Raw genomic sequence first — 15,637 nt, 5'->3', positions numbered from 1 at the left:
ACAAACTGCTTGCTTGCTTCTCAAATGGTGAACTGAGGGTGTTGTACCCCACAGCTGTCCTACCTCTGCAGCCATGTGGTGGCCAGGAAACGTAAGGAAACATTTCAGTTGCTGGTGCAGTGGACTGCATTAAAACCCTTGCTCACAATGCAAAGCAGCCTTCCTTGTCCACTTGAAGGCAGTCCGCAGTGTGTTCCTGTTTTGTTAGGTGGGGTACATATAGGCTATGGCTATCTGGCTATCATTTCCATCAGAACCAGGTGCTAGTTGCTATCCTGCTTTTTTATGCTTGGCTACTGATGAAATCTCCATCATCTTTGTGACTTTCCCAGTAAGCTGATAGAGGAGTGTACACAAGAGTCCAAGCAAGAAAATTCTCAGTTGTAGCTTTGGATCTATGTTGTATGTGTGTGCGTTTGATTGATTTTGTAGCACAAGTTATTCAGGTTGCTCCTAGCAGAAGCTACTGAACTCTCTGTTTATTATGCCTTCTGTATTTGTCTGCTATACATTATTTGACAGTCACCTCTGACCTGGGTGCAGGGCTGTGGTTCTGAGCTATAATATCAGCAAAGAGGCACTTCTGTAAATGACCTCTGGATCTGAGTGACCAGTCTACTGACAAACACTGTTGATCTCCCTGTGGATATTGTCCGCATCTAGGTTAGACTGAGGAAGGGGGACAGGCTTCTCTCACTTATATGTGGAGCTGTCTTGTTCTTTACCTTCAGCTAATACTTACCTGTACTCTCCTTTCTCTTCCCACAGGTAGATGCAGTGCGGGTGTATGTGAACAGCAGCTCTGAGAACCTCCGATATCCTGTGCTGTTTGTAGTTCGCCAGCAGAAGGGAGTGCTGTCATGGCAGGTCCCACTAATTTTTCGAGGCCTGTAAGTACTGAAGTCTTCTCTTTGTAACGTGCTTGTCTGCCAGCTTATCCTTCATCAGCTTTCCCCAATCGCTATGTGTTGTAACCTGTGTAGACTGCAGGGCTTGGTAGCAAAGTGTGCTTGATCCCTGTCATCAGGAAGACCAAGATTTGGCTGGTAACCTCTTACTTGGCAGCCTGCTCTTATCTCTTAGTTTCTCAAATACGTACACAGAGTACCAGGAGGCTTGTCTCCTGTGAATCTACCACGCATCACTGTTGTCCTTCTACAGTTGCTTACCGTGTGTGCAGGTAGTTCTTGGGTTCTAGTTTGGAGCAGGGTTTGAATAAGCTCTTGAAAGAGAACTCTCAGCTGTTGTTTTACAGTGCATTTGGGATATAAGGGCTCTCCTCTGTTTCTCACCTCAGGTACACCCAAATGTTAAGTGTATTCCGCGGGGTGGTTGTTTGGGGGCTGGTGTTTTTCTTTTTTTTTTTTTTTTTTGCTTGGTTTTTTTTTGTTTTGTTTTTTTTTGGTTTGGTTTTTGTTGTTGTTTTTTTTTTTTTTTTTTTTTTTTTTTTTTTTTTTTTTTTTTTTTTTTTGCAAAAGGGATGCTGCTTTATGCCTTCATTAACCTCAGAGCTCTTTGGGCTGCAAATACATCAAGTTTGCAAGCTCCTTAGACCATCTGAGATTTGAGGCTTCGTCCTGTGACTGAATCCTGCTGCTGGGCAGCAGATACCCGGCAGTGTTTTGCCTGACAGAGGAGATGGTTACAGCAGTGGCTGCTCTGGCCTGTCATTACTTTTTGCCTCCAGTAAATAGCAGATGTTAAAGATCTACAGATGGCACAGGCATCCTCGAGGGATGTGAAACATTGGGGATGACCAGTCCCTTGTGTGGACCCCAAGAGACAACAGAGGTGGAGTTTGAGCTCTGAATAAAATACTGAATGCCCTTGGCCTTTCAGATTACAATTTCAGTTATGCAAGCAGGGGAAAAATTATGTCATTCTTAGAACTGCTGAACAACTTTTTAACTGCTCTCTCTCTCTCTCTCACTTTTCCATCCAACTTTCCCTTCCCTCCTTCCCTTGGCTGTTGTAGCTATCAGAGGACCTACAAGTACCAAGAAGTGAGTCGCACCCTCTGTCCCTCTGAGCCGACGCCTGAAACAAGACCCTCTGACCAGATTATATTTGTGGATGTTGCTTCCATGGCACCATTTAACATTGCCTATGAGCTGCTAGTCACCAGACTCGAGAACTTCCAACTTGAGTAAGCTGGGATGTGAGAATACAAATGTAATTTCTTCATGTATCTCTTATGCAGGGATTTGGTCCATCTGCCTACTCTTTCCTTCCTCTTCCTTCCCAGGAAAAAAATATTATTTTTTCTTTTGTTTAATCTGAGGGTACTTTGTGTGTATTCCAACTCTGAAAGTTTTAGACTTCAACATACTGGCATTTGTTTTCTAGGACCAACAAAGCCTTTAACTTCACTGCCAGCCCTTCCCAGCCCCAGGTAAGGAGAAGTCCTGTGTAGCATTGCCTGTATGTCTTACCACATCCAAGTGATTGATGTGATCTTTTCTGTAGAGATAGCAAGTCTTATGTGACTAGGTTGTTTGCCTCTTAAAATATAGGGAACCTTCCTTACTGTTGAATTTTCTGCGGATATAGTGAAGAGGTAACTGTTTCAGCCCCTCTAGGGACACACTGGGGTCTTCTTGTAAAGAATTAAGTGAGCCAAAACCCATGAGCAGAGCAAATGAGTGGTATTGGCTCTTCAGTAAAAGTCAGAAATGTGCAGAAGTCCAGAGGCCACTGATCTGCTGCACTTCATGGGAAGTGAGGTGGTGCACACCAGTGTCTTGTTCCAGGCAGTGCTGGTTCAGTTGCCTGACCGTGACTTGTCAAGATGCAATCTTTACTGGAAAAAAACCAAACCGGAAATAAAGAAGCTGTAAAGGTGCAGCAGAACTCAGACTGCTAGTCCTTGCTCAGGGCAGCAAGTCAGATTGCGAGATGATAAATGAAATGCCTGATATGTCTATAAGTTCAGAAGGAAGCACTTTTGTGCAGCACCTCCAGCTGGACAGCCTTGTTTAAAGCCCTGCAGATACAGATCCTCTCTTGAATGAAAATGCTGTTAGCAGTAGCTATAGAGATACAGGAACTTGCAGAGCTGGAAAGGTATGTAATTTACCTAAGCTGTCTGTTACTCTGTTTTTGTTGTTGCTTTCACTGTTAGTAATAACACTTAATTTCAGGTTTCTTATTACCAGGCATCCCAGCTAATCTTTTTTGTTGTCAAATGTGTGAAGCTGGTTTGAAGATAACATGCAGTATTTTGTACTATAGAAGCATAGAGAATAGTGGTGACTATTTGGAAAAAAACACTCATTACTTAGGATTTTATCTTTTGAATGTAGACTGTTTAAGGTCTGGCCTGGAATTAACTTTGTGACTCTGGTCTGGGTTTTTTCGTCGCAATTAGTAATAAGAGATTTGTGACTTTTAATTAAAAACCAGCTGTATGGAGTAGAAGATGAGTGCTTCTTAATTGGTATAATGCTGAGTTTTTTTGTAAATCAAAGTATTAAGTAATCTACAGGAGAAAGTTAAAAAAAAAGATGATTCAGGATATAGAAGGCTGTTGGAAAAAGACAAGCATAACAATTGAAGGAGATGTTTTGTGGAACACTGCTCGTGCCTGAGGGCAGAAGCAGAAATTGTATATGCTTGTATAGATCAGAAGTCTTGCTGGATGTGTTTATAAACACTCGCAGTCTCTGCAGCAGAGGCCTCAGTGCCCCTTGTGTTAATTCTGTGCTCTGGTGTAAGTGTGGTTTAGAGGAAACTATAGAAGAGCCCTCATGGGTGACTTCCTCAAGGACCTGAAACTTTCCAAGGGCAGTGCCCCTGGGAAACCCAGGAGCTCAGGCTGCCAGTGTCCTTGCCTGGTGGAAATAAACCATGCTCAGCTAAAGAAACCGGCTTGGCGAGTTTTCAGTAAGGACTTGCAGTTGGAGCCAGCGTTCCCTCAGCAGCAAAGGCAACCTGCTTGGAGAGGGTGATGGGAATAATATGCTTTAGTAGGAATGGGCAAACTTGAAAGAAGCTTGGGTGCTTTCTTGCTTTTCCGTGCCCTTCCAATAGGGGGCCTCACTTCCCTGGGAATGGCATGTGGAAGGGGAAAAGGGAAATAGCTGGCCCTTGCTCAGCACTAAGGTTTTATGCCACATGAAGGGAGCGCTACAGTTGGGAAGGTCTCAGAACTTGGGAGCAGGAGCTGTGGTAGCTTCCAGTGTGGCGGCAGTGGCTGCCTGGTGGCCATATGGAAGGAAGGAAGGTAGGTGGCTGGTGGCAGTCCTCAGCCTTGTGTCCCCTCTGAGGTGGGATGAGGTGTCCATCAGCCCTTCTTCAGGCAGCTGTAACAGCCTGAGCCCTCAGGGTCCAAGCAGGATGGTGGAAGCCCTTGCAACAAGCCTGCCTGCTGGGGCAGGCACAGAAACCCTGCTTCTCCAGCAACTGGCTGGGGTAGTACATCAAACTTTTTACTGGAAAAACATACAAATAATGATATTCTCTGTGACATCTTTTGCTCAAATCTGGAAAAGCCCTTCCCAGGACAGGGAGGGCACTTTCTGACCCCACAAACTGTCCTGTGGGCCTGCTCAAAGCACGGAAGCACAAGCACACCAGTTCTTGCCCCTAGAGTAAAAGTAGGAATATTGGTAGATATTAGGGTCTCCCAATTTTTTTCAGAGCTATAGATGAGTTATTTTAAAAGCTGAAGTGAGAAGAGAAACCCCCATTACCCTTTGCGTTGGAAATGGAAAAAAAATCCTCAATCCTACAATTACTATCAATCATTTATTAATGAAACTCTTCACAGAGTGTCAGGCATTTAACCTAATACTTTTCACAGTCGATCTTTGAGGCAAGACATTTGAGATAAAACTCCATGATGTGTTCCATATATAAAGTACAGCCAGAAGTATGGAAACAATTGGAAATCAGTCATATCAACATAAAATGGAATGGGGTGTAAAATGAAGTCACTTTAGTTTCATCAGGTGGGAAAAAGCTTAAAGGAGCAGAAGCTATGCTGTATCTTGCATGTTGAAGATGTTTGTGTCTACTAGCATGCTGTACAAGGGGAAGAGTTGTGTTTAATCTGCTCTTCTGTAGTTTAAGGTCCTAATATTTGAAATCTGAATTTTTGTGAAGGCCATCCACATTCAACTGCAAAGCCCAGCTAGGTCAGCAGAGGCAGCTCAGAAAGGTGCTGAAGCTACTGCCAGGGGTGATTTCTGGATCATAACTCTCAGCTCTCTGCTTTCTCCTCAGTATTTTCTGTACAAATTTCCTCAGGATGTCGATTCAGTCATTATTAATGTGGTGTCTGATGCAGCGTACCCATGCTCGGTTGTCTCCGTCCAGGATATTGTGGTAAGTCTGAGCAGAGAAGGGTAAGGAGCTGCCTGATGGAGTTCTGTGTCCTGTTGTGAAGGGTCTGTGCCCTACAGAGAAAAAAGCCCTATGAAGGACTTCACTCTGGTGCTGCTGGTGGTAAAGGGAGCCCCCGAAAGAGGAATGAAAATGCTGTGGGAAGGAGGCAAAGACAGAGACGCTGAGTTTGAGCAGCTCATGTGGAGAATTTTGTTGCAAATAGTTGAACAAGCTGTTCCTTTCCAGCCTGTCCATAGGGCATTTGTTATGTTCCCCTTGGGATGTTCCCTGCCGCCTTGTGATGTAAGTCTGTCTCTCCATGGAGTGGCATTGGATGGGATGCTGATGGCTGAGGGAGGGAACAGTGCTGTTCCCCTGAGTTTCCCCTGTCTCGAGGCAGCTTGGGGAACTTCAGATGTCTAGCAATATGGTCTCTCTTTTCCAATTCAATTTTTTCTCTATGTAGTTACTCATCCCCTTTTGTGAGGAGAATGGCTGTTGCTTGCAGCTGGGAAATAGCATGATATTTATCCTCCTTTCCCACCTCCCTGAATGGTGCAGGGACCTGCAGTGCAAGAGCAGCAAAATGGCAACAGAGGTGCAAGATGCCTTGGGTGCTGGCTCTGAAGCCCTGGCAGTTGCTTTTAATACCTGGGGGAAGATAGAAGTGGATGACATCAACTCTTGCCCACATCCCAATGTTTGAATGGTAGAAAGGGAGACTGTGATAGATGATTTTCAATCTTTCAGGTACTGAAAGTAGTGGGAAAGTAAAATGAGGGCAAGCACTTGCAGTACACACTGTGGAGTGTGTGACACAACCAGTGTACACCTGAGTGTGGGCACTGTCCTGTGGGAATGGTGGAGTGATCAATCCTGCTGAATCCTCTTCTGGCATTAAATTGCAGTCCTCTTGTGAGAACACCAAGATCAGTGAGTGCAGGCCTGAACTGATATCTTCAGAGCAGTCTAACTTCTTAATGGGTTCTAATTGTTTTGTTTCTTTTTGATACCTCAGCTGGGGCCTTTTTCTGCTGTTCTGCCCTGTGTTCTCCAGCTGGCTTCCTCTGAAATTAGTTTGGATGCTGTCCCTGGTTTAACCCTTAATTGTGTCTGTTTTAGTGCCCAGTTTATGACCTGGACCATAATGTGGAGTTCAACGGTGTTTACCAGTCTATGACTAAGCAAGCAGCGATAACAGTGCAGGTGAGATGCTGATTTTTGTCCCAGCGGTTGTTTCTTTTTTTTAATTTTTTTTTCCAGTAGCTTTTTCTATGCCTTCTCAATTTTCTTTTGATGAATCCTCTTATACGTATGAGCCTTTGCTTTTTTCAGATCAGCTGATATAAGGGGAAGAAATGACATTACCCACTACTACAGAAACTTGCTTACGTTTGCTTAGGCAAATGTTTTGGGTGCTGAGGCTCTAGATCAGAGTGGCTGAAACTAGGTGTCTTCTGTTTGAACCTTGGCTCTTCTACCACTGAGTGGTGATAGTAGGGCCTCTATAATAAGCAAAGCTGAGGGAGATGGTTTGAACTCAATAAATAAATAAAGAAATGCATCAGTATTGGTTTGCTTGTGCTGGGGTACTACTGTACTGCACACTGGTGAACCCAGCTTATTGTCAGCAAGGATGAGGGGAGCATCCCTAGAAGCCAGGCTCTGTCCAGAGCAGGCAGGTCTCTGTAAGGCTGGTGCCTGTATATAGCGACTAAAACCTGATCTCTGGCCTTCTGGAGCACCACCTGTGCTTTGCATTGGAGGGAGAGGCTTCATGTCTTGTGGATTCTGTCTTGTTCCATCCTCTTGTGCAGAGAAAGGACTTCCCAGGTGAGCAGTTCTTTGTTGTGTTTGTCATCAAGCCGGAGGATTATGCCTGTGGGGGTTCTGTGCCTTCTTCAGTTCATGGTAAGTTGTTCTGGGAGGTGGATTTGGTGCTGCATCTGTGTGATGAAGTGAGCGTCCTTTGGGACCTTCCTGTGGGATGACATGGGGTGGTCATATAACTCTGTCTTATCCAGGGAGCTGTGATTTGTTTCCCCCCCCGACAATTTCCCCATGAGGGTGTCTTTCTCTTACCCTAAAGCTGTCAGCAGAGCTCTGCTGGCCAAGTTTGCTAAGCCCTGGTGAAACATAGCACGTTTCTAGCACGGCATCCTGCACAGAAGTGTTTTACTCCCAGAGATTTGGCCAAAGGCAAAAATGGTGTCCCAGTATCTGTAATGAGAGCATCTGTCCTTTGGGGACTAAGTGAATAGAAGAGGTGCCTTTGGGATTCAGGCACCCAGATTTCAGCAATGTATGGAAGGCTGAAGCAGGGATTTCTAGTCTGAAAAATAGGTTGTGGATAGGGAGGAGGGGGGAAACATTTAGAAAAGGCTGTTCATTGATGAGTTCGAGAGCAGTTTAAAGCAAAACCACACAAAGACTGCAGTGAAAAGCCAGATCCTGTAGTTTTTGCAAGTTCAGAGAATGAAGATCAGGGCCAGAGGACATTAATGTTTGATTGGTTTTATATTTACTGGTCACTTTGCCTCTCACAGGGAATGCCAACCGTACCTGGAACTTGCAGCGGACAAAGAACCTTCAAGTGACGATTGTGCCGTCTATTAAAAGTCAGTGTCTTTGGGCAGAGCAACACAACTTTACAGGGGAACTTGGCACTTCTGAATAGAAGGGTAGGACTGGGCCAGGAGCCTCTGATGGAATGGTGCCGAAAGCACCAGCAGTTGGAGCCCTGGTCCTTTCCAGGAGGTGGTGTGTGACACAGGGTGATCTCATGGGCACACCAGATAGCGCTGGGGGTGGAGAAATGGAGGGAGATCTTGCAACAGGTTCTGGTAACTTCTTTTGAAGAAAGCAGATGGGTTTTAAAGGGCTGTTAGGGGCTGGGCATTGTCACCAGGTGGTGTTGGGAAGAGCAGCACATGAGTGCTGGCCCTGGGAGCTGCTGTCCTGGCTGTGACTGACGTCTTCTCTTTCCTCAGAGTCCGTTTATGTCCAGGCCATGTTCTTCAGCTTCCTGAGTTTCCTCTCCTTTTACCTGGGCTCAGTGGTTGTTGCTTTTGTGCACTACATTAGGTGAGTTGAGGAGTTATACAAGAATAGCCTTTCTGTTTCTCATCACCCTCAGGGATGCCTTACCCCACAGTACATTTGGGGTGACAAGCATCTGAACAGAGCAGCTAAAGAAGTCCATGACTACCCAGTGGGCTCCTACTGACTATCAGCCAGAAAACTTTTCTTCCTCTGCTCTTGGGACCATGGCAATGATAAAAACTTAAGGGTCTGCCCTTCAGATCTTATAGTGCCTCAGTCCTAGGTTTCCTTATATGAGGACACTGGGGCGCAGTTGGGAATTGTGATGGGGCCAGATCAGGATATGGAATGCCAGAGCAGAGAGGAACCAAGGTACTTTCCTGCTGGACTGAGTACAGCAATAAGTGGCAGTGATGCAGAGGGCCTTGGAGTCCCAAGACTACTGGTTTCCTTCATTACCTGCCTAACCTGCCCTGACTTTGGTGTCTGGGCTTGTGTTAAGAAGGATATCTGCATAAGGTGGTGGAGATGGTGGATTTTGTTGGGATCATTCACTGTTGCCTGTGTAAGCCGTGACAATCGTTGAGCAAATCCTTTGTCCAGAAGTGTGGAGGCTTGAGAAGAGGGAGGCCTCTTCACTACTCCTTCATGCCCCTCCGGGCACAGGTTGGCATGGGAAGAGGCATATAAAGCTCTCATCAAATAGCAGGTTGGTTTTGTGGGAACAATGCTTGTCAACCACCTCTTCAGACCCAAATGTGGGAAAGAGTTTTCAGCCGCTCCAGAACAGGAAATCATCAAAACTCAGTGCTCTGAAACAAATTAATTTCAAGATGGGGACATAGCTTAACTTCAAGACACATCAATCAAACAACATTTCGTTGGAACGTTTCAATGAAATTACTTAATTGTGTGGTCTTCCTTGCTGTTATTTTTTTTTTGTTGTGGGATTATACTGGGTTGTTTGTTTTTCTTTACCATCTCTTGCTTGAGATCTGCATTGAGGGAGGTGATACGGACTTCTTAAGCATCGTGCTGATCAGCACCTCTAGCTCCTGCTGCCCTTTCGATAGATTCTTATGTGCTTGGTTCTCTAAGCGGTGAAACTGTTTTTGGGAAGGTGGTGTGAGGGTCTCTCCCAACATGGTGAGCAGTGTAGGATGGGGTAGTCATGTAACTGGTTGTGCTGCCTCTGGTGGGTAGGTGAGGGCGTAAAAAAGCCCTCTGGTGCTTTGGAAGTCTGAGGTGGACAGCAGGCAGTCATGGCTAAGCTTTGTCTAGTGCTTTTCTTTGTCTAATATTTTTCCTTTTTTTTCACTCTCATGAGTGCTGTGCCTTCCTTTTCAGGGTTCAAAGGAAGGCTTCAGCTGGGAGATTGACTCCTGAGTATGGTAAGGTTTCTTTTCTGTTTTGTGACAACTTTAAGCAACTTTAAGTGAACAGCAGAGGTGCTAGGCCAGGCAAGGGACAGGCTGTCAGTCAAGTACCTTCAGTCCCTTTGAGCCATCTTTCATGTACATGTATCACAGTCTCTGGTGCTGATGAAAGATGTTGGAGCTTCCCCGCTATCATCACAAGAGAGAGCATTTGAAGCCAGCTCCCCTGAACCTGGTCCTGACCCCTACCCTGAAGAGCTGGCTTTTAAAGGAGTAGAAGAAGGTCAAGCCTTGCTGAGACCTGGTTACAGGCAGGTATTCCTAATGTCATGTCTATTGATTTTAAAGCAAGGCACTTTGGGTATATCTTATACTTTAAGAGCTCCCTGCATGAGGTATTTTAATTTTTGTAAGTGGAAGTTGCAGACAACCAGGTGAATGAATGACTAATAGTTAGGCAATAGTGTTTGTGATATTTACTTTGGCATTGGATTCAATTTACTTTATGCTGCACCTACATCTCAACATATTGCAGCTTTCTGCCTTATAAAAACATAGCTGCATCTGAGAAGCTACGAGTGAGAGATGGAAATTTTTATCATGTGGACGGGGGGCACTGGGAGTTTCTGCTTTCTGGTGAAGTGTGGGAGGCTGGCCTTTTCATTTTGATTAAATATTTAATGCCTGCAAAGTAGTTCAAAGCATTGGTGGTGAGGTCATTTGTACCTCTCCCCTAGAGGAAGGGAGGACGTTTTGGCACTATTAAAAGGTTCTTGATGTGTTCTCTTTTTTCATGCCCAGCTTTTTCAGTCTCTCTGGTCTGCTACATATCATCAGATAAGCATACTAGTATAACTGAGCTGTGCTTTAAGGATCAGCGGTGGAACTTCACTCTGACCTGGCATTACTTGGGTTAAGATTTCTGCCAAGGACCTGGGGCATTTGAATTCTCAGGAGTGGCTTCTTGCTTCTTTAGCCACGAAGATCTACATATGCATCCCTGTGCTTGGAATATATGTAAAAGATTTTCTTCGCCACATGAACAGGAGACTGTAAAAATGTCCTTAAATATATTCTGATTTTAAATCATTTGGAATGGATCCTTTTGTAAAACAAGAGCAAGTCTTAGGGCACTGGAGAAATGGGAAGGGACTGTGTATTGGCGAGTTGGGGGAAGCTGAAGAGACCTGGCTGAGGCTGTGGAAGAGCTCCAGGGTGTTGACAAAGGGTCACTGGCTAAAGGCAAGGAGGCACAGTCTCAGCCACGTGAGACCAGAAGTCCCAGGGAGTGCTACTGGTGCTGCAGCTGAGGTTTAATATTCTGAAGGGTAGCTTAGAAGCTGCTTTCTAAGATGCCCTGGTGAGAGGTGGAAGTTAAATTCTGGTGCTTGGGAAGTTCCCAAAGAAGTTGCAGGGCACAGATGCTGTTCTTAGTATGGACCTGGAAGGCAGAGAACTGAGTTGCTGGGCTGGGAGGATTGTTAAACAGCATCTCTGTGAAGGGAAAGAGGAGCACAATTCCTGCACAGTTTTCCTTCCAGAGGCACCTGCTGCTTCTGTGAGCTGTTCTTTCCCTTGTAATCTGTGCCACCCTCACATGTCTGGCACTGCATGTTACTGCTGTGTCCTTTCCTCTGGGGAGGAACCATGTCCTACCCATATGCTGTTTCTTTCACTATTGTGTTTATTCAGGGTGTGTCTGACTGATGCCTATAAAATGATAATTAGCATCTTCCCTGTCTTCCAAGTCACTCAGGACGTGCTGGCTTTTTGATTTTTTTTTTTTCCCTCCTCTTCCCGCCCACTGGAATTTCTCTTCCTCCAAAATACCCCTGGGTCTTACCTTCATCACTCCCCATTCCTTTCCCCTTCCCCACTGAGAAACTGTGGATGGGAGTGCTGAGCAATCTGTCTCTGCCCTTTGTCCTTGAATATCCTGCAACTCCACGTGCCCCTTTGCTCTTGTCACCCACCTTATGTCTGGCTTCTGCGATTCACTTTTTTATTTTTAATCCTGTGGCACACCTTCCCTTCCACATCATCACTATCTGGTGGAGGCAATAGCTGGAAGAACCACGCCTGGTGTGGTACATTTACTTTGCTGACTCACTCGCGCACTGGGAAGTGGGACTGAAATTACTGGGTGAGCTGGATCCAAAGTGGCTGTTAGAGACAGGGCAGAACGCCTTTTCTCCCTGGCCTCCCTGCTTTGTCCAGATATAAATCTTCCTTTGGTTACTTGGGAGGGAAGGTTGACAGGTCATTTGAGACAATAAAGCCTGGTCTAAAATTAGGAGGGAGCATCCCCCTGGGACAGGACTGACAGGACTATGAGTTGTGCATGTGCCTTGGCACAAACATTGGGAAATGCTTCTTCCCAGTGATCTAGATTTCCAAATGATTTTAAAGCAACAGGAAAAACTGCCATGAGAGAGGGAGTTTGCATGGCAGCTGCTGAGTAGGAGCTGGATCTTGTTCCTGCAGTGACCTACAACACCTTGCTAAGCTCAGCTCAGGGCTCAAGGGGTGGACTAAGGTGTGCCAGCACTTTCCCTCTGGTGCTCAGTCCATGCCATGTTGTTCACTTCTGATGCTCCTCTGAGCTGTTCCTTTGCCCTGTTAGAGGGATAGGGCAGGAGGGTAGAGGAGCTGAAATTGAGACCAAGTATTAGCCCACAGCCCAACAAGCACAGTGAACATGCCAAAGGAAAGCAGTCACTGGGACTTGAAATGTCAAATGTCATTGCTGTAAGGGTGCTTCCTTAATTTGGGCTCAGGCAGGGACAAGTTTTAGGTCCCTTTACATGAGTGGCTAATGGAAGTGGCATAAAAACCTATGCAAGGTGTTACAGAAGTGCCCAGAATTTCCAGCTGAAAAGAGGAATCTACCTCTGCTGTCTGAGACAGATCAAGTACTGGGGAGCCAGAGATACAGCTTGAGAAGCCTGGCTATTTCCAGGCTGCAGTAAGGTTGCTTGGCTCTAAGTACTTATGCCGTGTTCTGCATCGCTTTGATGCTGACTGACCACATGATGTTGTTGGAAGGGTGAAGTTTTAAAGTAACTTAACCTGTCTCATAGTTTGCCGCCACTGGAAGACGTGGTCCTGCTCCTGCTGCTCTTACTTCTCCCCTTTTTGTGGAGATGGGTGTCTCATCCCTCAGAGAAGGCATTCAGCTGTCTCTGTTTCCTGACACGTTTGTCTGCTACCAGTTCAGCTGCTGAGCTCCACCATGGGAGGCAAAAAAAGAGGGAATGTGGAGGCATGAGGTTACAGTCCCAGTCCTCGTTGCTTCAGGTGCAAGGGCAGGAGGCAGGGACTCCCCAGCCTCGAAGGCTTCCACTCTTATCACCACAAGATTATGGCCACTTTTTGCATGGAGTATCTTCTGCCTTCTCCTTGTTTGGTTAAAACTATGTAGCAGCTGCCTTGCTGAAGTCCATGACTCTTCCAGGAGTGTCTGGATGTAGCAATGTTTGGAGAGGTCAATTGCATGAAGAGAGGAAGGAGAGGAATCAGAATTTCAGAAGAGTGTTCAGAACATCATGAGACCTGTTCTAAAATTTACCAAGTTTTGCAGCCCTAGTGTGTTCCCTGCACGGTGCTGGAGAGGAGCTCATGCTGCCGGTCTCACTGGCAGCCTGTCTGAGGAGGCTGAAGGGAATGGGTTTGCTTCACACTGCAAAGCAAGGGTTTCCCTTTTGCACAGTGTACTCTAGAGACTGCCATCTGTTTAGAGAAATGTTGCTTTTCCCAAGCCCCTCCAGCTCTTCAAGCTGTTTGTGTTCACCTCAGAGATGTGTTTTGAAGCACTGACGTGAAGCTAACAGTCCCTCTTGGGTCTGTTTCCATTGCAGGATCTGGGATTATGACTTCTTCACACCCCATCTCAGCCAGCACTCCTGAGGGAAGCAGCTACGGTGCTATTGGTACAGTATATTCCAGAACTGGGGGCACGAGGAAAGTTCTGTCCTGGGGGAGGAGAAGGCACTTTTAAGGTTGTTTAAAGCCAGAAAGGAATAAAGCTGCAAGCCTCTTTGGGAGCATCTTGGAACTACTTGAAGAAAAAAAAAATAATTGCAGTTTGGGAGGTTTAGGTTGCACTTCAGGGAAAAGCATCTACATAATAAAGGTGGCAAATCCATGATAGAGGTGCCCAGGGAGACTGTTGTTGGAAACTTTTGTCTCAGCTAGACAAAGCCACAGTCACCTGAGAAGTGTTGGTGACAATGCTGCTTCAGACAGGACATTTACTAGAGACTGACAAATGTCCCTTCCAAGCAAGCTTCTAGAAGCCTGCTATTAGCTCATCAAGCCTGCTTTTAGACCAAGGTATGCCTTTCCCTGGAAGGCTGAAGGGTTGAGTGCTGCAGGGCAAAACAGGATTGAAGCTTCTTGCACTCCAGAGGTTTCGTTAGGGAAAAAATAACGTCACGCTCTCAACAGGTGAACCATGCCCTGGCTGCAGAGGAGGAAAAAGCTTCCCAAGGGTCCCACTAATCTGAGATGATGGGAAAGCACTTCCTTTGCCAGAGTATTTCTAAGACTTCTCCTTAAAGCAATTTCCCCTCCTGGGAGAGTGTTGGCATTGAATAGCTCAGTGGGCTTTGGGACAATCCTTGAATTTGACAGCCTGTGGACCCAGATTGCAGGGTGAGGCTGTGCAGGTGCAGGGCAGTGTGAGGCAGCTGCTCAAATGAGAGTAGAGCAGCTCTGTGTAATTTTTGGTCCCTGTTCAAGATGCATTTGCTCACTGTTGTGTGATGACAACCCTGACACTCCAAATACCATCCAGTTGTTGGACTGTGAAGGTGGGATATCTCTCAGTGCCTGACAAAGAAACACGGAAATGTTTTTTCATGAGGTTTGGGAAAAATTCAGGAGGATTTAAGTCCTGGAGTAGAGTTGAGGGCTTCAGCACCACCCTATCCCCCCTTCCCCAATTACCAAGGAAATGCTTCAAAAGCATTTGGGAAATGAGGAAGAAACTTGTGTTGTGCCCATGCCAGTATGGGCAAAGGGCTGAGAGCTTGGCCAGCCTGTGAGAAGTGCAGGCAGATCCTGCTGACCTGCAGGTGACCGATACTGTGAATGCAATGGGAGCAAAGCTGGTGCTTTGCTTGCTTTGAAAAATCGACTTTCTTGCTCTTTGGGTTTTGTTCTACAGTATTTTTAGAAAAGAGTATATATATAAATCTTACATAAAATCCAAAGGCTAAGTAGGTCAGCATGGTTTTGACCCCTAACAGTCTGCTGCTTTCATTAGAATTTTTTGGCTTGTCTCAGAATTCCAGATTTCAGAGCCCAGAGGGAGAGATGATGGTCCTTGAAAGTGCTCTTAGATTATAATCTGAAACTTTTAGGAAGGTTTGGGATCATGGAAAAACTTGTTCCTTGAAATATCCATATCAATGGGATATTGATACCCCCTGGTATCTGGGACAGCTTTATTCTTGCTGTTGCATAGAGGGATTCAGCCTTTACCCTCCCTGTTTCCTTCTTCCCACTCTGGTCCAGACGAGTCAAGCTCCAGTGGTGGACGTCAGATGTCCTCCCCTGAGCGCAGGCCACCAGCTGGTTCTGACACAGACAGCTCTGTGGAGGAGGAGAGTGACTTTGACACCATGCCGGAAATTGAAAGTGATAAGAACATCATCCGCACCAAGGTATGGCTGGTACTGCAGCTGTAGCCCTGGTGCTGGGCCACGGGCACATCCAGGCGAGGACCAGCACTTGTCACTTACCAGGATTTTGAAATTTCCTTTTCCCTGTTAGGTGGATTTAATTTACTAAAGCTGAATGTGCTTCTTAGTGTTTTTTCAGTCACTGAAAGTTTTCCCGCTGTGCTGAGTGTTCTGCTGAAATGAGGGATTTAATATGGAAAATCAGAATGT

General features: G+C 45.8%; 1 protein-coding gene across 3 annotated transcripts in view; it reads left to right on the top strand.

Annotated features, from left to right (window-relative positions):
• SIDT1 (SID1 transmembrane family member 1) overlaps positions 1 to 15,637 on the top strand; it is a 42,194-nt gene that overhangs the window by 13,535 nt on the left and 13,022 nt on the right. For all 3 annotated transcript variants that reach the window (XM_027894116.1, XM_027894115.1, XM_027894114.1), the window contains exons 2-12: positions 769 to 890; positions 1,976 to 2,146; positions 2,347 to 2,392; positions 5,224 to 5,325; positions 6,448 to 6,531; positions 7,143 to 7,236; positions 7,872 to 7,943; positions 8,316 to 8,409; positions 9,715 to 9,758; positions 13,601 to 13,672; positions 15,261 to 15,409. In XM_027894116.1, coding sequence (XP_027749917.1) covers positions 769 to 890; positions 1,976 to 2,146; positions 2,347 to 2,392; positions 5,224 to 5,325; positions 6,448 to 6,531; positions 7,143 to 7,236; positions 7,872 to 7,943; positions 8,316 to 8,409; positions 9,715 to 9,758; positions 13,601 to 13,672; positions 15,261 to 15,409 — 1,050 coding nt within the window. The remainder of the gene's footprint in view (positions 1 to 768; positions 891 to 1,975; positions 2,147 to 2,346; positions 2,393 to 5,223; positions 5,326 to 6,447; positions 6,532 to 7,142; positions 7,237 to 7,871; positions 7,944 to 8,315; positions 8,410 to 9,714; positions 9,759 to 13,600; positions 13,673 to 15,260; positions 15,410 to 15,637) is intronic.

The sequence above is a fragment of the Empidonax traillii genome, unplaced genomic scaffold, assembly GCF_003031625.1.
Source record: "Empidonax traillii isolate 1590-97213 ecotype Southwest subspecies unplaced genomic scaffold, ASM303162v1 scaffold418:size511083, whole genome shotgun sequence".
In the NCBI taxonomy this organism is placed as follows: domain Eukaryota; kingdom Metazoa; phylum Chordata; class Aves; order Passeriformes; family Tyrannidae; genus Empidonax; species Empidonax traillii.
The sequence above is the reverse complement of the archived record's forward strand: the minus strand, read 5'-3'. Positions and strand labels throughout refer to the sequence as shown.